This window comes from Melozone crissalis, unplaced genomic scaffold, assembly GCF_028551555.1.
Source record: "Melozone crissalis strain CALT ecotype California unplaced genomic scaffold, PUWL_Pcris_2 ptg000254l_1, whole genome shotgun sequence".
NCBI lineage: Eukaryota > Metazoa > Chordata > Aves > Passeriformes > Passerellidae > Melozone > Melozone crissalis.
Genome location: NW_026536012.1, coordinates 1,351,001 through 1,374,465, shown reverse-complemented (window position 1 = coordinate 1,374,465; position 23,465 = coordinate 1,351,001). Strand labels below are relative to the sequence as shown.

At 38.7% G+C, this 23,465-nt stretch overlaps 1 protein-coding gene across 2 annotated transcripts in view; it reads left to right on the top strand.

The window, feature by feature from the left end:
* SLC44A5 (solute carrier family 44 member 5) overlaps positions 1 to 23,465 on the top strand; it is a 61,905-nt gene that overhangs the window by 26,126 nt on the left and 12,314 nt on the right. For both annotated transcript variants that reach the window (XM_054294569.1, XM_054294568.1), the window contains exons 2-13: positions 422 to 470; positions 1,904 to 1,977; positions 3,833 to 3,917; positions 7,852 to 7,936; positions 10,335 to 10,463; positions 11,224 to 11,284; positions 12,904 to 13,027; positions 13,926 to 14,009; positions 16,570 to 16,682; positions 17,109 to 17,240; positions 19,922 to 20,021; positions 23,150 to 23,242. In XM_054294569.1, the coding sequence (XP_054150544.1) occupies positions 422 to 470; positions 1,904 to 1,977; positions 3,833 to 3,917; positions 7,852 to 7,936; positions 10,335 to 10,463; positions 11,224 to 11,284; positions 12,904 to 13,027; positions 13,926 to 14,009; positions 16,570 to 16,682; positions 17,109 to 17,240; positions 19,922 to 20,021; positions 23,150 to 23,242 (1,129 nt within the window). The remainder of the gene's footprint in view (positions 1 to 421; positions 471 to 1,903; positions 1,978 to 3,832; positions 3,918 to 7,851; positions 7,937 to 10,334; positions 10,464 to 11,223; positions 11,285 to 12,903; positions 13,028 to 13,925; positions 14,010 to 16,569; positions 16,683 to 17,108; positions 17,241 to 19,921; positions 20,022 to 23,149; positions 23,243 to 23,465) is intronic.

The following is a 23,465-nucleotide window of genomic DNA, read 5'->3' as shown; positions in this document are numbered from 1 at the left end:
TGTGATTCTGGAGGAAAATCAGAAGCTCTTAGCCTGTAACTGCAGAGAGCTGGGTTCGTTTACTTGCTGTCAGACACACTTAGCATGTGACTGGGAGGCATAATCCTTGTCTCTCAAATACATTGTGAGCCTGTGCATAGGCATAGTGATAGGATGTACATTAAAGGTAACTTATTACATTGTAAATGTGAGGCCCTCAATATTTTTAAGTTGGAAGAAAAAAAGCTTTAATCTCATATACAAAACCTAGGTAATTTTATTGGTGAATTACTGGTATTGCCCATATGAAATGATTTTAAGAAAAATGATTAAATATTAATATATGGAAGATGCTCTTCAAAGGCTGGTGTTAACATCCCCTTCTGGACAGATTTTATTTTAAATAATGACATGCTTTTATACTCTTTTGTTTTAAATGCAGGTGAACCAAGGAAATTTGACCCGAAGTTCAGAGGACCTATTCATAACAGGTAAATATCATAACCCACTCTGTTAAATTCTTTTGGTGAACAGGAGTTAAAAATTTTTTTAGCAAAACTTGTGAATTTGATTCTGCAAGTCTTCTAAATCCAGACCACCATCTTTACTACCCTTGAGGATGGATGATTGCTTGGGAGTATTAAGCTGTGTGCTCTTAAGTCCTTTTAGTTTGAATGCCAAGTCTGTGTGCCTTGCACTGGCTAGTATCTGCCGTCTAACATGTGTAGTAGTTCTGATACCCCTCTTTGTGACAGAGCCACCTAACAGAACAATCTGGCTTGACTTCACTTAGTTTTATGAAATGCACACGAAAGCATGTCACCACTTAGAAGGTTCATTACTTTACAAGCAGAGTGAAATTGCTCAGAAAGCATCTAAGGAAATCACGGAATCATTAAGGTTGAAAAATACCTCCCAGATCATCAAGTCCAACTTTTAATCATGGGCAATTTTTCAGTGTTTTTCCAGATGTAGAGAGCTAAGTTCTAAACTAGCATTTAGTGCTGTTACTGAGAAGAACAAATTAGAGAACCACAAGTTACTTCAGTTTTACCATTCTCAGGAGAAAATTTATGACAGAGAAGCACACTACAGACTTGTCATACTATCATTTGAACACAAACACGCTATCCTTGTCTACACAGGATGTACTTCCTCTCTGAAAGCTAATAATTTTAGAAATAAATAGAAATACTTGTTTACGGAGTTTGTCCTAATTTGTGAAGTATCTTTATGTTATTGCCAGTGTATCAAGCCAAGCTTGAGTGGTGTCAGAACTGCTTCTGGATGGAGGATGGGGAAATAAGAAGCATTGTTTTAGCATTGCATCTTCAATTTTGAGCAGTTGTCCTATCTTAGGTTACTGTCATATTGACCCTGGATCCTGTACCATCTCGACCTCACCAAAAGTTATTTCAGTGAGATTATAAAGCTGTTACTCTCTAAAGAAGTGTCCACACTTGGAAACACATTTCAAGTTCTCCAGTAGTTTAAAAAATCTGTTCCCGTCATCTCTTTTATGTTAAAAATGTTTCTCTGTAAGAGAGACATGGATTGGAAAACAGAAAGAATGGCAGATTCTAAAAATTAATTCTGAGGCAGATGTCCTGTAGTATGTCTTGCCACTTATATCATCACTTTTATGGTAAGTGATCTCATGGGTTCAGTGTTGTAAGGTATTACTTGTTTCAACATCTGTTCTTCAATATGTTCCGTTGTCTGCAGCAAAAAAAGCATACACATTTATTTGCTGGTCTTGCTGCAAAAACAGGACTTTACACCTCAAACGTGAATTTGTGACTAAAATTTCTGCAAAGTGCTTGTGCAGATATCTTACTCAGATGTTAAAATACCATATGACAATCAGTGGTTTTGAAGGGTCATATTAAAGATTTTATTTTTAAAAAGTGTTTCTTGCCCCTAGGCACTGCACAGATATTATTTGCTGTGTGATCTTCATAGTTGTCATTCTGGGTTACATTGCATTAGGAGTTGTGGGTAAGTAAATAGAGGTATAGTAATGCCTTTTCATATAGATGGGAAGCAGCTTTGTGAATGTTGGAATTTTTTTATTGAAATGTCCCTTTTGCTAATATTAGTGCAAAGCTTTCCAGTCAATAAGTGATGCCTTTCACAGAAGCAAGTAATGAATTAACATTCAGTATCTATTGTAATTCACAGAAACATAGACTGGGTGAGGCTGTAAGGGACCACAGTGTGTCATCTGGTCCAACATCCTCGCTCAGAAGGGTCATCTCAGAGCGTATGGTGCAGGATTGTGTCCAGATGGTTCTGGAATATCCCCTGTGAAGGAGACTCCACACCCTGTTTGGGCAATCTGTTCAAGTGCACAGTCACTGCACAGGGAAGAAGTTCTTCCTCATCTTCAGATGGAACTTGCTGGGCTCAGTCCCTTCCCGTTTCTCTGGTGCCATTGCTGGGCCCAGAGCAGAGCCTGGTTCATGCTCTGCCCCCTCCCTGCAGTGCTGACAGACAGGGCTGGGGGCCCTCTCAGCTAGGGCTCTCTCCTGGCTGAGCAGCCCCAGATCCCTCAGCCTTGGCTGGGCACAGAGATGCTCCAGGCCCTCACTCAGCTCTGCAGCCTCCACTGACCCTGCTGCAGGAGCTCCCCTTGTCCCAGTGAGCCCACAGCAAGCACTCCAGAGGTGCTTCACAGGATCAAGCAGAGAGGCAGAGCAGAGATCCCTCCCTGACCTGCTGCAAGTGCTCTTCCTGAAGCATGGCAGGATCCCATCACCCTCTTGGCCCTGAGGTTTAACTGCTGGCTCAGAGAAAGCTTGTTGTCCCCCAGGGCCTCAAGGTCTTTCTCTGAAGAAGTATCTTTATGTTGAGCTGTATCTTTATGAAGAGCTGCTTTTGTGCAGGTAATTAGGGAGAAGTTCAAAGCCATGTGTTTACTGATAAAAAACCCCACTCAAAATTAGGTGTGTTTAAAAAAAATGACACGGTTTGGAAAGTTTGCAATTATAAAGTAACTGTGATGGAAAATTTCAGGTAGCAGAGAAAATTTCAGAAGCTAGAGAAAAACAATTTGGGTTGAGAGGAGCCCTGAGGAGAAGGAATTGTCAATGCGAATTGGTAAGGTTTGGGCATGAGCCAGCCACGTACACTTGCAGCCCAGAAAGCCAAATGTGTCCTGGGCTGTGTTGAAAGAAGGGTGGTCAGCAGGGCAAAGGAGGGGATTCTGCCGCTCTTGTCAGACCCCATCTGCACTCCTGCATCTGGCTCTGGGCCCCAGCACAGGAAGGACATGGACATGGAGCAGTGAGTTCAGAGGAGGAGTGCTCTGAGGACTGGAATTCCTCTGCTGTGGAGGCAGGCTGATGAGTTGGGGTTGTTCAGTGGGGAGAAGGGAAGGTTCTGAGAGCTCTTAGAGCTCCTTCCAGTGCCTAAATGGTCTCCAAGAGAGCTGGAGAGGGACTTTGCGCAAGGACAGGAGTGACAGGGCACAGAGAAACGGCTTGTAAACTAACAGAAGGCAGAGTTAGGTTAGAGATTAGGAAGAAATTTTTCCCTGTAAGGGTGGTGAGGTCCTGGCCCTGGTTGCCCAGAGAAGCTGTGGCTGCCCCATCTCTGGAAGTGTTTGAGGTCAGGCTGGAAGGGACTTGGAGCATTGGATTGCTTTCTTACAGTTTAATCCATATCTTAGTAGAACTTACTGTGCTTTGCATTTTCATATTTCATTAGGAAATCTACTAATCAGTACTCTTCAGTGTTGATCTACAAAGTGTAAAATGGTACTTTACAAGTGATACATTTTCATACTAGCTAATTTTGATCATTAACTATGAACAGTTGACTAGTATCTTAAGAGGTATTGTGTATTTTGCAGCTTGGGTGCACGGGGACCCCAGGAAAGTGATTTATCCAACTGACAGCTATGGGCAGTTCTGTGGTCAGAGAGATACCCTCAATGAGTGAGTACTAAATCCATTCACATGCCTTTATTAGTCGTGCACTGTGAATAAGATGTGAGGTTTCAAGTCTCTGTCAAATAGACAGTGACACTCTTTCTGTATTTATTCCAAATAAAGCTCAGAAATGTATTAATTTCCCAGTGCAAATCCAGATCCAAATTATTACTGTAAGGCAGTTGTTTCTGTCCTTTAGAGAATATTTTTTGTAAGGTTTCAATATAACTTAAAGATTGTGTCAGCAGTTGCATAGAAGGTGACTAGCTGGCACAGCTTGTAACTGCCAAAGTTTGGGTAATTCATAACCTGTTGTGTAATTCTTCATCCACCTTGGGATAAAAGAAGTCTTAAGGCATTTTAGCCTGGTCTATAGTTTTTGTCAATATGCACCAAATAACATAAAAGTCTGTAGTGAAAGGCTCTTGTTTTTTTTCCTGTGCCAGTAGAAAGGAGACTGAGTGGTCTGGGAGATGAGCAGCCGTAACTACATCCTCCTTGGAAAACAGGAGGAAAATAGAGCTAAATGGCTCTATTTACTTGTCTCTGTTTTTGTCATTTTAGATTTTGAATTGTAAGAGTTAAATTAGTTAGTTGATACCAACAGAGTAATTACACATGAAAATAGTTGCTCAGGGAAGAAAGGTGTTGCATCTATGTTTTCTTTAAAAATCTAAATGGTTTATGAAACAGAATTTTAAAAAGGTTTGCTTCTTCACCCACTGTCTTCCTTTCAAAAGGTAAGTTGTAGGCATGCCTTATGCCCTCATCACTGTCAAGAAGCTGGATGCTATGCTAGTGTTTGATAACAATCCTTTGCTGCTTCTTTCTTTCTCCATTTAGTTTTCTGTGGAAAAAAATTTGCAAGCCACTGTCCAAAGAGCAGTTCAGAAGGGGAGGAGCAGGAAATAGAGACTAGCACAGAAGTAGAGCTAGGCCTATATATCCTCTCAAGTTTTTTTTACAGGGGAGACAGGCTAGTGAAAGAAAACCTGTTCCACACTCAGGACTATTCTTCATAGCAATTGTTGGAGAGTCAAACTTCCTGAAGAGGAAAAGCAAGGAGGAAAAAGTTGTAGTGGCGTGTGTGTTCCCCTCACTGCAGCACTTCTATGCTCCCTACCATGCTGGCAACTTGTCCTTGTCCCCTCTGTCACCAGTAGGAAGTAGAGGACAAATGACTTTGGGAGTTCAGACACACAGCTTCAATATCCTGTGTGATGTGGAGCCAGGTGTTTCTCTCTGATTCTTACCATTCACTCCCATTCCATCTTTCTGTATGTTACTTGAGTCTTCCCTTTAGTTATTTTTTACACTGTGAGTTTCGGTTTGTATTTACAAGTGACCCTCCCTATATAGGATTGCTGGAAAATAATACAGCTACTGAGACTGCATTTTGGCATTTGTTTGGTACATTGAGGAGATTCTTATAAAAATCTAAAGAATACACATAATACAACCTACCAGAAAAGCAAGAGTGTTTATGGCAGTAGGCCAGGATGCTCCTCTGAAAGAGTCCCTCTAGTCCCCGGAATGGGGCTGAGGATGTGCTTGTGAAGCTTTTGTCAATACCACTGTTTTTCAGATCTCCTGAAAGTAAGCAATGTGAAAGATTCAGCCAGAGCTGTGGTATTCTGAAGTCTCCAAGGGTTTAGTCTGAGACATTTTTCTTGGAAAATAATCACAGTCTTTGTGTTTTGAATCTTGTCCTTGTAACAAGTATTTTCAGTAATCTCACTGAGTAGAAAAGGCAAGTTAGAAACAAAGCCAACATTCACGGCTTGTGCAAAAACCCATTTGAACTCCATAGAATGCCATGCAGTCAAATGAATTATTTTTGTATCATCATGAAATTCTTCTGTTAGACCTCTTCATGTCTTCCTGTGATCTCTCCATTAGTTGATGTGTAATCTCTGAACTCGTTTTGCATTCTACAGAGCATAATGTACTAATGGAATACAACACAGTTTCATTATACAGAATACAGATCTAATTCTCAGTGTGTGTTTTCATGTGTTATGTATATATTTAAACTTTCTTTTCTGTTGTCAATACCAGCAAGTGGGCTAAGAAAAAAAAAAAGAATTAATTAATGGTTTTGAGCAGCTCACAGATCATAAATACTATCAAGAAACTATTGAAGAATGATGGCATTTCAGTCCAAAATTGTATTCTACTAATTCAAAGAAAGAGCAACTAGTGGTGGTGAATTAGTTTTGCCAGAATGTGTCTTTTCTTAAACAGTGCATAGCAGAATGAATATACCTCAGTGAAAACAAGTTAGCATTGTAAAAAATGTCAGGCAGTTGAGTTGATCCCAGTTTTAAACGGAGTTTGAATGTGCAGTGGTGCTAAATAGTGTCTTTGATGGTATAGCCCTGTTTAGCAATTGGTGGGAGTCACATGCTGGTGGGAAAACAGAAGATATGAACCAGTCTGGGGGATACAATGAGATGTAGAAGCAGGACTGATGTTGAACCAGGACAGATAGAAGAGGGGCAGCCTTGTTAGCCCAAGCACTCTTCATTGTTAATATTGCCATCCTGCTCACAAGACAGAGCTGCCACTGTGCTGCAGTGCCATGGTGAAGGTCAGTGGGGCTCAAGCACTGCTTTGTGGAGTCTCCTGCACATCACAGAAGCATAGAATAGCCTGAGTTGGAAGGGACTTCAAAGCTCATTCCAACCCTCATTCCGCAGCCAGGGACACCTCCACTAGACCAGGTTGCCCTGTTCAGCCTGTCCTTGAACACTTCCAGGGATGGGGCAGCCACAGGTGCTCTGGGCAACCTGTGCCACGGCCTCACTACCCTCACAGCCAAGAATTTCTTCCCAATATTCTATATGAACCTACTCTCTGTCAGTGGGAAGCATCCCCTGTTGCCCCATCTCTCCAGGCCTTTGTAAGTAGCAACTCCATATTTTTTATAGACTCCCTTCAGGTTAAATGTTTTGTAGGCTCCCTTCAGGGAAAGCCACAGTTAGGACACCCCTGAAGCCTTCTCTTCTCCAGGCTGAAGAATCCCAATTCTCTCAGCCCTTCCTCATGGAAGAAGTGCTCCGTCTCTCTGATCAACTTGGTGGCCCTTCATAGTCCATAGTGGAGAATATGCACCATTTCTTGGGGTGCATGTGCAGGGGCACTGCGTAACCCAGACTAACTGGCTTTCAAGTTTTGTTTGAAAAGGGCAGGTCTACTGCCAAATTATCTTCACTAGAGCTATCTGATAATTTTCTGATATAGCCAAGTCTAACATGACATTTTGCTGTCTTCAAAACCCAAGTCTTAAAATCAAGAGATCTTGGGGTCCTAAGCTTCCAACAAATCCAGACTTAAGTGACAGCTGCCACAAGGCTCCAAGTTCCAGTAGATGTCAAATATACGGGACTGACAGACTGACCCTTATTTATATCAAGGGGGATCTTGTCAGTGTTATTAGTAGATGATATTATATTCTATTTTCTGGACAACTGCTTTTGGTTTCCAACCATAAAAAGCTTCTGATTGATTTTGGTGCCACCTTCTGATCAACAAAAATTAGGCAGCTTTTACAGTGAAGCATTTGCTGATGGTGAGTTTGCATGTACTTCATATGCAGGATGTTGGTGGCGTAGAGACTGTGATGTTTTTGCAAGGTTATTCTACAAACCTCAGCCTCTCAAGGCAGGACTACAGCTACACAGATTGTTTCAGCTTAAAATCATGCTGCAGATAAAAATGTGTCAAAATTATCATTCTTTAGAGCAAATACTTCTGGTTTCATAGATGTCTTGATGTAAAACATTCAAGGTCTACTTGGGAATTTTTTTGTCTTGTATTTGCAATATGGATGTTCACAGTAATAGAACTTAAATATCAAGGTATACTACAAATTTTGGAATGGTAGGATGTATAAGCACCTATATTTATGGTGATTATTATCTTATATCCATTTCCATAGGAACAAGACCATTTTGTTTTACTTCAACATCCTGAAATGTGCCAGCCCCGTAGTGTTAATAAACCTACAGTGCCCTACAACACAGGTGAGTGAAAATGTAGAGATAAAATATTTTCCCTGCATCTTAATCATGGTGCTTAAAAATGAGACATGTATTTGTTTAGATTTAAAAATTGTTGTTCATTTCCTTCAAAATACAACATGGTTGTTTTATAAATTACTTGTAGCAAGCACACTCTCTGTAGTGTGTGACGGTCAGAAAAATGAAGTGGAAATGCACAAGATTGTATATTTTGGATAAGAGTAGACAAAAAAAGTCCGCTGACTTGAACACAACAATTTTTTATTTATGAATTCATCACAGCAGCTATCCAGTAGTATTCAGTGCATGCAGAAAATATTGATTTATACCTAAGATTTTTGGAGCTGAACGTGTTCAAGAAACTGTGCATATTGCCATTGACAGGATTATCTGGGTGTGATTGAAGCCTATGGCTCTTTCAAAAGTGAAGATTTTGAAAGCTTATTCTTCCCTTATGTCACAATTTGTACTCTGTTTGTTGTGTTGTGGTTCCTTGTGAAGTTGTGAAATAAACCTAGTCACTGCATTTGTGTGGGTTAAGATTAACCTCCTGATCTTTCTTGCAAGACAATTTTCCTGATCATAAAACATGAAAATCTCTAACAAGAAAGAGCAAGAACCCTCTTAAGACTGGCTAGTTGCTGTCAGAATGAAAACTTGCTCCATCAGCTGCAGATTTGCTTCAGGAATCCCCATCTGTCCACATGCACACATTGACACTGTTGCCCTGCAGTCTTAAGACTCTTTCACTAGAACAGTTCAGTCTGTTCAGAAATATGAGGTCATTATGTGGGATTTGGCTGGTGCTGTGGTCAGGTTGGCAATGGCCATGAATCAAATTGGGTGAAATATTTGCTAAAGGAGAGTTTTTGGGACCAGAGTAGTTACTTTGTTAATTTTCAAATATGCAACATCTCCAAAACAAAGAATACTGTTTTTGAATGCTGTTTGTTACTGCAGATGGTTAAATGACTGGTCGTTTCGAAAAATGCTGAAGAAATTTTTTTTGATGATTCCTCTTTTGAACTGCAAACAGGATCCTTCATTCCTGACCTATACATATAAATATCAGGAGGAAGAACCCCCAAGAACTAACATGAGAGGAGCTTCAGTTCTTGAATAAGGCTGGATTTGAAAACAGTTAATACAGTCCATTGGATCCATAGACAGCACATTTCACTGCCTGTTTCCTAGATAGCAAACAGTTTATAGGAAAGTGTGTACTTGTTAGTCACCTGTTGTCCCAGCAAGAACAAAACTCTTCTTTCTTTGTTCCTTGGCCTGTGGGTAGTCCATAGGACTAAAATACTTCTACAGAAAGACCCTCTTGCAGTATCTGCTGTGTTCTAAGGATTAGTACAAGACCTCTTCCCAAAATTCTTTTTGGTGAATTCCTTAGGAACGGAATGCCCTTGACATGAAAGACAGTTTTGGTGCATGATGTCTCTCTGGTACTTGGACAGCAGAGCTTTGCAAAGGGTGTTTGGATAGCACAGCTTTGGAAACAAACTGCCTTCTAGAAAAGGTTCAAGCTTGCTGTAAAGGTTGAATTCAAACCACCTCACATTCTTAACGCTGAGGAGTCAGAATGTCTGTCCTTGGTGTGATTCCAGGGACCAGCAGAACCTTCAGAGTCTGTTCATCGGGGCAGCCACTTCTTCTTGTCCTAAATCTAAATCTCAACTTCTCAGTGGATGCATTCAATAGACCCCAGTCCTCACCTGATTTCTCACATAAATCTGGCTTATAATGGCTATACCATGAGTCATGTGAGCATGACTACTTGTCATAGGCATACCCTGGCTTTGTAAGTCTTTTCTTAGTCTACAGTTAAAAGTCACTTTTGAGTGATTTACACCTAACTTGACAATATTTGTATAGATGTAATTGACTGAAGAGGTTGTGTAGAAGGATTGAATAACAGTACCCGAGACTTTGGATTTTAGTGAGACTTTCTTTAAATACAGTTCCTCTTATACATGTAGTAGGAAAAAATTGTATATATCCTGTAGAAGTAGCTGTCACACCCCCTTGCTCTTATATACTGCTGATGATAGATATAGAGGAGGACTTCAGAGGTTTTTTCTTGCTGCCCAGAAAAATAATATTCTTTTCAACAGACTGAAAGCTCTTCTTACCTATCAGAATGTGTAGAACCTAAGAAGATACAGAGAGGGACTTGATATGCCAGATATGAGGAGAACACACTTTGAAAGTATTTTCTATCAAAGAATTCTAGAAGCATTCATTTAGGGAATCAAAAGGAGAACATATCTTTTCTAAATCCAGCAGTAAACATTAATGAAGGCAGTGGCATTTTTCTTGCTTTTTCATTACACTGACTTTCCTTACCCTTCTCTACCCAGATTGTGTCTTTACTTATTTTTTTCTTTTCTTGCAGCTTTGTGTCTCAAAGTGCCCAGACAGGTTTGCAACCTACATTGATGTTCAGGCTTCCTACAGATATAGACCAGATCAGTGGAATTACTTCAGACAATTCTGCAAACCTGGCTTTAACAATCCTCGCAAGGTGCGTATGTATCTGTAGATGATAAAGTACATTTTTTCTTCAAGCACTATATAATATGCATGATTTTACTGAGCTGCATCAAAGATTTGAATTATTCTGATTTCAGCATATAAGGAGATGTCCCATTTATGTGATTGGACAGTTGTTTAATCTAGGCTGAAGGTCTTGAATGCACACTAAACCTCCACTCTTCAAATGATTGCTGTTAACTTAAAAGACTACCTGCAGCTACTCATTCAGTTGCAGTACTGTGGCAAGCAGTATCCTTTAGTACTTAAGTACCCCACAGCAGTAGAGTGTCTCAAACCAATTCTTAAGGCTCTTAAGTCATCTATAGCTACTTGGAAAGTTAGCTAAGAAAATTAATCTATCCTTCATATAACTGATTTTGTACTCAAATGTACTGTGTTACTTTTCCCATCTTTAAAATGTCTTGCAATTCAGTACATTAATTGGATTAAAATCTTACTTTTCTTTAAGAGAAAAGATAAAGGGTAGGCAAGGAACAATTGTCCAGTCAGTTCTGGCTTAGATGCTGATCCAAAAGTCTTTTATGTCACTAGAAAAGAAAAGAACAGTCTTTTCCCAAATCACAATGACAGTTTGGATTCTCACTTAGATATAAATGTATCTTGCAGCTCCACCAGTGAAATTTGGGGAGGAGGCTACAAAGCCCAGTTTGGGGCATTCCTTCAGACTGGGTGAAAAGCAAACATACTGTTACACTGTTATTCAGCATTCCTATTTTTTCCCTTTTTAGTCTGTTGCTCAAGTCCTACGTGATGAAGATTGTCCTTCAATGATCATTCCAAGCAGGCCTTGTGAGTGATTCTACTTCTTATACGCATCTTAGCAGATTGTAAGCATTCATATTAAAGCACAACTCCAGTCTGAAATGTGTTTTGCGGCAACATCACTAGGAGCTGTTTATCTGACATTCACATTCATTCAGTTTTAAAGCATAAATCAATTCAATTTGAAAATACAAATATTTATTAATATTTTTTCTAACAGTCGTCTGGGAATATTCAGCATGTGATCAGGTCAAGTTGAGCTCTTTCTTTCTCTTGAATCATCACTGATAGCAAAAGCTCTTCACCTGAAATTGTGCTTTCCAAAACAAGAGCAAGCGATGCCATTGGCATGAAGAAAATGCTACAAATGTTGGAAGGATCATATGGCCAGGTGTTGAAGTTCAAACAGTACTTCAGCCCAGTTACAATGCAGCTCTCCTTTCAGTGCAGTGCTGGCTATGCAGGACATATGGAGGAATTCCAGAGCAAAAAATGTCACTATGGTCAGCAGGTGTTTCTGAGTAGATAACCACTGATCCCAGAGCTCATCTCAGCCGCACAAGTGTAGTATTGACCCAGAATCTTACAGAAGAAGAAATTGCCATTTATTTTTGCCATACTTTAAAGTAGGGATCATGTAAACCAGGAACATGTCATTAAAAGGAGAAGATACGGATTAAATTTTTAAAACATAGTCTGAATTGTATGAAAACTGAGATACTGACCCAAAAGACATAAAATAACTTGCAAAGAAGCTCTTATATTCTTTTACACTACATCAATGAGCAAAGATTACAGTTGGAGGAAAAGATATGTTAAGATATGTTGCTTAATAATTTATTCAGAATAATTGCTGGGGGAGATAGATCAGACTGAATATTGAGCCCTAGCATCAATATTTGTTGCAATCTGGTAAGGAAAGCACTGAATAGTTATGTGAAGTACACTTCTGAAGGAGGACTCACCTGCTCTTCTCTTTGGAATGAAACCAAGGATGTTTTGCAGCCAAGAACAGGGCAGAGTAAATGAGTATGCAAACACCTCCTTTTCTCGCTTTTTTATAATCTCCTCTTCCCTCTCTCTAACCAGCTCTTTCTGTCTTTTTTCCATTGCTTCATCTCCAAGAATATCTAGTGATAGTGCCTGGTACTGGAGCTCATCTGGCGTATAAGGAAAACAACACTTGCTGTTATATATTGACTGGGGCTAATATGATTCATGATCAGTCAAGTTGAATCTGTCCTTGGGGGCTGGTCTCATTATTACCATAAAATGGCATATTTGAGAAGCTGCAGTTTTTATAAGCTGCCCAGATACTGACAGAGAGTAAGTTCCACATTTATTACAAATTCTTAAACTCCTGTGTATAGTACTGTTGTTATTTGGTAGGACCTAGAATCTCCAGTTGAAATCTATGATCCGACCCTGCCTGAGCTTAGACAAAAAGCCTCCGAGCATAAAAATCATAATCTTGAATGCAATGGCTCTTCCAAGATTTGTCAAAGTCAACATATTGCTATATAATCAGTTGAAAAACAATTGACTGTGAATCTGAAATTATTTAAATATGTTGCAAAACACACATGATGAAAGCAGAGCTTGACATGAGATGTAATATGCAGGCTTTGTTTTGATATTTTGAATAGTTCTGAAGAGATGCTTCCCAGACTTCTCCACGAAGAATGGTGTGTTGACCGTGGCAAATCAGACTACATTCAAAGATGGAAGAGGGAAAACAAGAAATGTAACTGATCTCAGGGAAGCTGCAAAGTAGGTTTTACCCTTCTTCAGTGTTTGTTGGATTCTGAGATTGCACAATAATTTAATAATTTTAAAAATCAGAATCTCTTGTAGCAAATGACTGAGGGTACCCAAGCTAGACTTGGTAGCAAATGGTTTCTCTGTGCCTGAGCACTTCCAAAGTTCCGTTAAGGAAATCCAGTACTGTGGTGTGCAGAAAGGAGCAAAAAGTGCAAAAAGCCTAAGTCTGATGGTCTCAGTCATTTTTTGGAAATAATTATTGCTTTTTCTAACAAAAATAAGTTTTGCAAGGAAAGTTACCTGAGGTTCAAAATGCAATCCTCATGCTGCAGGACTCAGGCCAGCCAGGAATGGCCTTGGCTGTGCTGTTCTGTAATGACCTTTCCAGTGCCATGGGCTGGCCTGGTGCTCTGGGCATCCCACCTCATCCGAGTGCTCCTGCTTCTGGTAAAAAATAATGTATTGGGCTGTTCTTCGGAAAACTGTTATATGGGTGAGCATTCTGCAGAATAGAAAAACAGTTCCATCAAGTTGCTTCACTGACCTGTTTTCTGGTTCTATGCTTTTAGCAGTTCTAGAGTCACTACTGTTTGTCCCTTGCTACATTGCATATACTGATAGTATACACTTGCCTTGTGACATAATAAGCAATTCTGACAATAAAGCCTTTTTAATTAATTTTTTTCAGGACTTGTAGAGACATTCTTATGCAGATTTTTCTTTGCTGTACTTGACTGTAATTGATGTTGATTTGGTGACAGAACTGGAGTATAGTTGTAAAAAAATTTTAGTATACTCTTATCACTACCAAAGATATTTCAAATTCTTTCACTGATCATATTTGTTGTTTAAATAAATTCTCCTTTTCTACCTGAAGCAAGCTTTTGTTTGATTTTTCTTTTCTCAGTGGCATCAATAATGTCCTGGATGCAAGATCAGTTGGAATGAAAATTTTTGAAGACTATGCCATTTCTTGGTATTGGATTTTAATGTAAGGGTTTTTTTGGTATTTTTAGTGTTTCGAAACTCATTTTGGAATGTGCAGGAAATAAAAAAAAAGATTGTGTATGTATTTGGTACATATTCTACTTTAAAACTCGATAAACTGTAATTTTCCTTTCATCACATGTGATAATAAAATAGTTACAGTTCTGTGGATGGCAAGGACAGTACAGCAGACATACATAAAGTGTCAGTTGATCTGGAATAGCTTTTTAATGTCCTGCCAGTCAGAAAATCAGGAGGAGCAGGGTTCTGTTGCAGCACCCATGTGTGTAGCAATTCCAAAACTGAAAAATCTTAATTAAGTAACTTTCAAGCCAGTTGCACTTGCCAAGTATCAATAGTACATATATAAAACAGATAGTTTCTGAATTTCTGCAAGCAATATTCAGTTAAGCCCATTATAATCCCTAAGTTCAATATGAATCCATAAATCCAATGCAGCAGGCAAAGCAACATCAAGAACAATTACTGAACAGTATTAACTTTATCTTGCAATTAATATTAATTAATCACCAATTAATTAAAATGCAGCACCAAAACAAGAGAAGTAGCTTCTTTGTTGAAGCAAATATGTAAGTATTTGTGAACTCCTAGCCCATTAATATTGATTATGATGGACCAGTGTGTTGATCTATTTGAACAGGAACTGAATTTGTTGCCAGGTGAGAACCTTTAACATGCACATGTTAAGCATACATTAGTCAATCCTGAATGCAAACCCACAGCATTTAATACATACTTTAGATAATAATGTGGAGATTTGGTCAGTTCAGAAACACAAGTTGTCAGCTTTTAAAGGTGTTCAGACACTGGTGGAAAAACAGCTTTCTCATAGTCTGATACTCAGCTCACAATATTTAGTAGCAGGAAACTCATGGATATTCAGCAAGCTTGGGTCTCTCTCTCTCTTTCTGAAATCAGGCTTGTGGTACAGAGTCTTTCAAAGGAGATACCACTGGACACACTGGACAGAGAACTGACCATTGTTTTGAACAGAAATTCTAAATATTGAAGCAAGTTTCCACATTTCAAATATGGTATTTTTTTGTAAGGAAGTCTTACCACTTCAAAGTAGTTGGATATAATTTTCCTCACACTTTTCACCCAATGATAGCATAGATCAAATGATTTCTGGACAAATGTATTTAAGTGCCAGAGGTTGGGTGAAGTTTTTAACAGTAAAGGCTTGACACTGAAGGGAGGCTGGATTAGAATTTAAATATGGAATTGCTGTAGTGTTTTTAGCATACCTCAAAAGAACTACTGCCTCAAGCCTCAGTTTAAGGGAACTAGTCTGTTGAAGGCAGTTGCTACTGTGTACTCAGTTTTGGTGTTACTAGGACTCATGTATCGCTAAAGATAACTTCAGATAAAGGTAATTTACTGCTTTCAAGATGGAGCCCCAAAACTACAACTTTTCTTGAGGAATATATTCTGAATTTCAGTAAATCATTCAGAAAGGGAAAATACATCAGGCTAGGAAGCCATTAAAGATATAGGACTTAAGGCAAAGTTAGAAAGGTTTAACTAAATAAGCTGATGTGATTCTTTTATGATCAGGCTGCCCCATTTTTTAGCTTTGGTTATTGGCTAAATAAGCTGGGAACATTCAGAAGAAAAGTTACTGAACATAGGCGAGAAGAGGGTTTAAATTTTTTGGGGTCTGTACTGATACAAAATTTGCATGTAACACCTACTAAAAATAATGAGACATGAAATGTTCTTTAAAGCATCTGAGCTGGATATTTGTTCAATGGGATTAATATTCATATTGCTTTCTTCATAATTGTTTAGAAAGCCATGTGGAGTGAAAAAGCCTTTTGCAATATTTTTTTCCTTTCTGACTTGCTTTCTAGGAGTGAAATGAAAACAAATATTACACTACATTATATTACATTACATTACATTAATTATTGTCTTGATGAAAAAAAGGCACTGTAAATGCCTTTAGGGACTTCATAGAAAGGCTCTTAACAGTTTCTTTCTATGCATCATAGTGCCCTGATCATTTCTTCTTCTGATTAGTAGAAGCGGTGATGAGTAGAAATTATGTCCTTCTAACCTCCTGATGGTTTTTCTCCTAAATGTAATTCTTTTTTTTTTCCCTAGGAAGCTTCTAGAATGTTGTTTACTAACATTGTTTCTTTGCAAGCAGGGATTTTCTGTGGAGGACATAAACCAGCAACTTCCCCACACATAGGTATCCCTCCAATTTAACTTTCTGTACTGTAGATTAGACTGTGGCCTGAAAAAGGCAGTGAGTTTTTCAGCTGGTGTAAGTGACAAAAAAGGCATTCTATTAATCCCATTCAACCAGCCTGAGAACCTAGTACACATATGTGAGATCATCATATATAAGCTGTTTGTTTGTAATGGCAGATAACAGCCATGAGAATGTATTTCATAACGAAGATTTTGAAATACTTTTTTACAAATCATGCTATTATGTGAGATGAAGTGACCCTTATTTGAAGTAACAGGAATGCAAGAATGTGAATAGATTCTTACACTCATTTTTTCTGTGTTTCTGTTTCTTCACTTTCTAGTGGACTGTTCATTGCAATGATGTTGAGTCTGCTGTTCCTTGTGTTATTGAGGTTCACAGCTGGGGTTCTCTTCTGGATTTTCATCTTTGGTGTGATTGGAATTATAGGTTATGGTAGGTGTAATTTTCTAGCCTCTGAGACTATTTTTTCTTACTGCTTAAGTCTGGAAAATCAGTAGTTAACTCAATGAAATGGTACAATTGGGTAAATTAATGCCTAGTTTTAGACACAATTAAGTGAGAAGGACATAAATGGCAGCACAATGCAGTAAGAATCCAGCTGTGCTGATACTTAGCAGCAGATGTAGTAACCTGCATTACCTATGCACAGTATGCTTAGTCTGTAATCACTTGTACTGATATTTCTTTCCCATATATATGATATCATAACTGGCTAGTCTCACAGTGATGCATTTTTGGGCTTTGCTCACCTGACAGGCTTATACAAAAGCAAAACATTTGGCTTGTAAGATTTTTTTTTTAATTTGCATCTTTGCGCTCTTCATACACACTCCTATTTTATTGATTGTTTTTTAAAAGGCATCTGGCATTGTTACTGGGAGTATGATCATCTAAAAGGAATACCTGGATCTGACCTCACTGTTTATGATATTGGATTCCAGACAGACTTCAAAGTGTACCTGCAACTGAGGCAAACATGGTTAGCATTTAGTAAGTGCCCTTTTACATTTGGTATCTGTTAATGGATATTCAGGAAAATCAGTCAGTGTCTTAATACACTTTCTGCCTTGTTAAATCTCCTCCTCTACACATGTTGCTCAGAAGAAAAAGCAGAATTCCCTTTCTCTGTATTGTGTAAAAATATGCTTTTTCAAAAGAGAGTCGTATATTTGTAAGGGGAGATAATGCAATCACACTAGTGATAAGAATGAAAAAATCTTTTCTTAGGAGCATTCTACTTCCTGTGTGTTCAGTCTTCACCATGGGGAAAGCAGAAGGCAGTAATTAAGTTCATCATGATGAAGTTGTGCAGGGAAGTGTACTTTTCTCTCTCAGATTATTTTTTCTTCCTCCTTGAGAGCCCCAGAAATGAGATTAATAAGTCACATTAATAACTACACTTGTTTTGTGTCTTAGAATCATAAAATGTGCCAAGTTGGAAGGGGCCCATCAGTATGATCAAGTCCAGCTCCTGGCCCTGCACAGGACACTCCAACAATCCCACCCTGTGCCTGAGAGTGTTGTCCAAATGTTCCTTGGGCTCTGGCAGCCTTGGGGCCATGCCCTTTCCCTGGGCAGTCTGTTCAGTGCCTGACTCTTGGGGAAGAACCTTTTCCTGATCTCCCACCCAAATCCCCCGACCCAGCCCCAGCTGTTCCCTGGAGTCCTGTCACTGGTCATGAGAAGGAAGAGGTCGGTACCTGCCCTTCTAGTTGCCCTTGTGAGGATGTTGAGGGCCACAATGAAGTCTCCTGTCAGTTTACGCTTAGGTCACTGAATTTTCTTGTTGTCTGATCTAAGACTGTGAAATAAACAATTTTAAACAAAATCCTACTGGAACAAGACAACCTGCAGCATATACGCTCCCCCCACCAAGAAAGGAAGAGCAGAAGAGGGAAGGAATACCTGTCGAACATTACTTGCACTCCTGTTACTGCTCTGTTCGAAGGCACACAGACTTGTAACTGATGATGAATGGGTCATAACCAAAAACACTGCCTCTCCCTATTGGTAGCTAAATTAATAGAGCAGTAGCTCACTGCTTAAATCTCCTATCTCTTATTTATGTCTTCATTTACTTCTGTGTTGGATCATTGAGCTTATGAGACATCTTCTATATATATCGTTGAGGCAAAGCTTTTTAGTGTGCTCTCCATAGAGAATATTAGGACTTTATTATGCATTTTTTCCCCTGTAACTCTTCAGGCTCTTCCTCTGCCTGATTCTTAGCAGCCAGTGTATAGTTTACCTAGAGTTTAGTGTCACTTTCACAAGAGTAAATTACGGTACACAGGAATTAAATTGCTTTTCCAAAATCACCTAGCAAAGTATGTAGTTACATATCCTTGAAGAAAACGTAGTCGGAGTCCTAGTCTAGAGCTCATCATGTACTGACAATGCTTGCCTTTTTCACAATGTTTTGGACAAGTACATTAATCTAACAGAGACAAATTGGAATGAGACCAACTTCAAAGAAACCTGTTTTTATATTCCTTCATGGGGAAATGGCACCTGCAGTTCTGTTGCTAGGGGAAATACTTAGGATTGCAATTCAACATCATCTGTGACTATTGGGTCTGATATTCTGAGACTATATTTAAGCTGTGGGACCTAAAGCCAAATCTCATCTTCCTTTGCAAACCTTTATATAAGTTTTTAGATACTTAAGGGTATACTGTCCCTTCTGTCTTCCTCTCCCTCCACAGAACTTCTTGGTCTCAGCTGGAGGACACAGGTCCCGCTGCATACAATAATCTGCCCCTACTGGGCTGGTTTAAGTGTTGTCTAATGATCTGAAGCACCAAAAATAAATGGATATGTGTCAGAGTTGGAGGATGTGTGCTTCAGGCATTAAAGACTCAGTCTTCTCTAGGTGAAGTTCCCAGATTTTTCTTACTTTCTACTGCAGAAGTAGGTTTTGAACCAACACAAATAGAAAGCAGACAGAAGCAGACTCTACTGAAATCAGAGTTATGATTCAAATGCTGCTTATAGTTAAGAGCTCTCAGCTCTCTAATATCAGAGCATGATTCCAGCAACGCAACTGGAAGGTGAAAGTAATTTGACCAGGATGGTCCTATCTTAGTCTCTTTTTTTTTTTTTTAAACTCAAATGAGGTGAAAGGAGCTCATGCCAGGGTAATACTCAAACAAACCTTTTGATTTTAGTACATCTACATTTTAGAACAATGTAGATCAGAAAAATGCACTCTCCATGAAAAACTTGACTCTTCATCTCCTATTTTTTGTTATCTAAATACTACAAATGAGCAACAGTATAGCATGAACAAATGCTTGTATTATGAGCAAATTTCTTGTTTATGGGAAGTACAATTGGTAAAGGATGAATTGTATCTAAGGCTAGATACTGCAGTCACATTGAAGTTAATATTTTTCTGAGAATTGTATGTTCCATTTTTCTGTTAGAAACATAAATATCAGGGTCATATACATTCTGACTAACTCACTGCAAATAGAATTTTTTTTCAATGGGACTTAAAAACCTATGAAATGGGATTGAAGTTTGGCAGGTGCAGTTGTAGAAAGAACTCCTCAGGCACAGAATTTTACAGAGTTCATGAACAATAGTTCAAATTACAAGGAAAAAATTACAGAAGTAGCATATTGGTTTTGTTCGTGATAAATCTAATTTCTTTATTTGCTTGTTTACAGTGATAATACTTTGTGGTGTTGAAGTCATAATCATACTGATGCTGATCTTCCTAAGAAATCGGATTCGGATTGCTATTGCACTGTTGAAGGAAGGTAGTAGGTATGTTTGTCTGATTTTAATATATGTTGAATTTTATTAAATGATCTCTAGAGTACACTCTTCTAGAACTCTATCTTGCATTACCAAGGGCAGAAAATTGGGGTTTAAAATACAACACTGCATTTGTTGCATGAAACAGGTTCAACAAGGAATTCACAAGAGGTGTTCAAGGAATATCAATTACCTTTTAATGAGGTCGTGCTTAATAGAGCTTTCTCTTTTAAAGTAAGGTATTTCTTATCTTTCTGCTTCTTGCCTTAAGAATTCATACACTCTTAATGTTACCACATACACTTAGTGCAAAGAAGATGTCTCAGCAGAAAATGTAAGTGTGGTATACTGTTTATAGGAGGCTGGGACGTGTAGGTGCCAACTTTTCTCTGACATTGGATTGTTCCTTGAGTCTTATACTAGTGGTAGAGGATTAGTGTTGTTTGGGCTTTGGCTTCTATTTAGGAAAGACCAGGAGATTCTACTGGGTCCAGTCGAACTTCTGTGTGGACAGGCATAAATCTGCAGAGAGAAAAAGAAACTTCTGTTACCAGACATTGTAAGAGGATGTGGTCTATGTCTTCTTAGCTCTGAGTAAAGAAGAAGGCATACCAGGATATGGGAGTTCAGGGCTAAAGGGACCTCTTCGTTGTGTGTTTCCTGAACTCTGCATAGGCTTTGTTCACAGTGGTTCCTATTTTACACAGTTTTGCACAGAACATTTGGTGGGGTTTTTTGTTTTGTTTGGGATTTTTGTTGGCTTTTTTTCCTTTGTTTGGTTTGGGTTTTTTTTGTTTGTTTGTTTTTGGTTTTGGTTTGAAGTTTGGATTTTTTTAATTGAGAGTATTACAAAGGATAAACGGACTTAAAACGGACTGACTTAAAATGTCACTTGGATTTCACTACAAATAGGCTATGGTCTCATAGGTCCTGAAAGCAAGCCTGTGTTCTCAGAGCACATAGTGTTAGCTCTAAGTTTATCTATGAGCATTTGCTTGTGGTTTTCTGCCATCTTTATTGCCACTGCGGTTCCCAGGAATCACAATTTGGGATTTTTGTCATGGGATTAAGAAATACTGAAGTTCTGCATTTAGCCAGGTATCTGTTTCCTGTCTTATGCTACTGTGCAATTAGAACATAGCAATTAATTTAGGCAGGACTAAATTATACTCTTTAATTCCCATTCATTAAAATCCAGGAACACTTTTAACGTTCTTCAAAACCTTTGTTCACAACCTTGACAGGTGGAAGGATTTTAGGAAGTTCATAAACTTCTTGCTGATTAGTAATAACATTCTGTAGTTTGCCAGCAGCATGGAAAGGTCACTTGAAGGTGAACTTCTTGCTTTCATGCATAATGGATGAGATGAAACACTGTATGTAATTACTGTAAACCTAACAGACCAGGTCATATATTTAGGAAGATAAAAAATAAGGTGCTAATGATTGGAAATCAAATTATGTTTTTCAATACCTTTTAGCTACATTTTCAAAAATATTAGTTATAATGCCAGTAATTGACTTGAAATCCATAGTTAGAAACAAGAGTTGTTAATCAGTGTTTTGGAATAATAGGGTGTGGTCTTAATGGTAACTAACTTAATGGTAACTAAGTCTCCCTGTTTTTCTAAGTTCTTCTAAGCCTTTTGATATTTACATTTTTGTAATGGAGTTCTTATGCACTTTATGTAAATAATGATTGTTTTTGCATTCCTTTCTGGAGGAGGAGAAATTTCATGGACTGTTGATTTGACCAGTGTCATTGAAGAGGTGGCAATTTCATCCTCCAATCCAGGATCACTTTTCCAATTCTATATATATCAAGGTCGAGAAATAAACTTCCCTTTTTTTTTACCTTGGAGGTTCCAGCGTGCGTGTTGTTTTATTTCATGTCCTATTGTTATACTAAGAGGCCTGCCAATAACTGCTGAACACAGCCAATTTGTTGTGATTATTTCTCAAACAGCTTAAGTCTGTGTCCTCCTGTGTGATTTGTAATAGACTTTTTTGTCTCTGTGCTCAGACAGCAACTGATGTTTGGCTCAAAGCCTCTGGATTGGACATGACAGTTTCCTTGAATTCCCCCCAGCATTTACTACTTTACCTTTAGAAACTGAGTAAATTTTTCTCCTTTTGCTGTCTGGAAACTGCATCCTATAAAACAAATGACATCAGAGGCGCCCTAAGTTATAGAAGAAATACTGTAAGAAATAGTACTAGACAAAAAGGCTTTTGATAAAGAGAGCCAGCCTGTAAATTTGAGTAAACAAAGCACATGCTTTCTGAATTTACATCCAGTGAGATACCCAGTTGGAGATGTTCACTTCTCGGATAGCAGCAGGTTTACCAAGAGGGTTGGTATCAACTCCCACTTCCAGAGAATGAGTCCCTGGCCGAGTGGAACTAGCATGGTCAAGTTCCTGCCACTAGTCACATTCTAGCCACAGGAATTAGCAGTAGAATATCAGGCTACATACACCTTGATATTAAAAGAAGCTGTCTAAGCTGTCAACAGAAAAAGGCAATTATTAATTTTGCCTTCCATTAGTCATAGGTGAGCACCAGTTATGTACAGCATGTGCAAGGAAAGGCACATAAGTGCAGGAAGGTGCAGTCTGTCCAGGCATTGCAAAGACAAGCTGACTGTCTCTGCCCTTACATAGCTAGCGCTTGAGGCAGGAAAGCTGCTGGGAACAGAGTTGTCAAATACAAAATAGAATAAGGTCGTTTCAGTTCTGTAGGAGTGAAGGAAGAACACAGGATGAGCAGAGTGGGAATTAGGACATAAAGGGTCTGCAGCAGCTGGCAAGAAGATGTCATGGAAATCAGTTAATGGCCTTGGAAAGAGATAGGTCTCTGAAGCAATCATGAAGAAGGAGAAAGTAGAAGATAAGCTGGAACATGGCAAATGGAAAAAGTTCACTCTAGTACCATTGGTAAAAGTGGAGTGGTAGAAATGACAAAGTCGAGGCTTGAATACATAAGAAAAAAATTCCTGTAGTATTCTGAGATCTCAGTACTAGCTTATACTATGAGTGTCAACAAGTTTCTGAAACTAAAATTGCTAGAAGAGGACTGATAAAAAGCTAGTTTCTGGAATTGTTACAGCTTATTGATATATTTTGTTTCTTTTATAGGGCAATTGGCTATATAATGTCTACACTGTTCTACCCAATCGTCACCTTCTTACTCATTGCAATTTGTATTTCCTACTGGGCTGTGACAGCTGTGTATCCTTCTGTCTGTGTACCTATCTGAAGCAAGTTTTCTGGTCTGCAAGACTAGATAATTTTCTGCTATTTCACGTTAATTAAACCAATATTCAGAGGACTGTTTGGTCACTTAGCACTTACTCTTCTGATACAGTCTTCTGCACTGCACATCTACATGTGATGCACAAACCAGACAGTGATTTTATTATATTTAAAAAAAAAAAAAATGGACTAAAAGTCA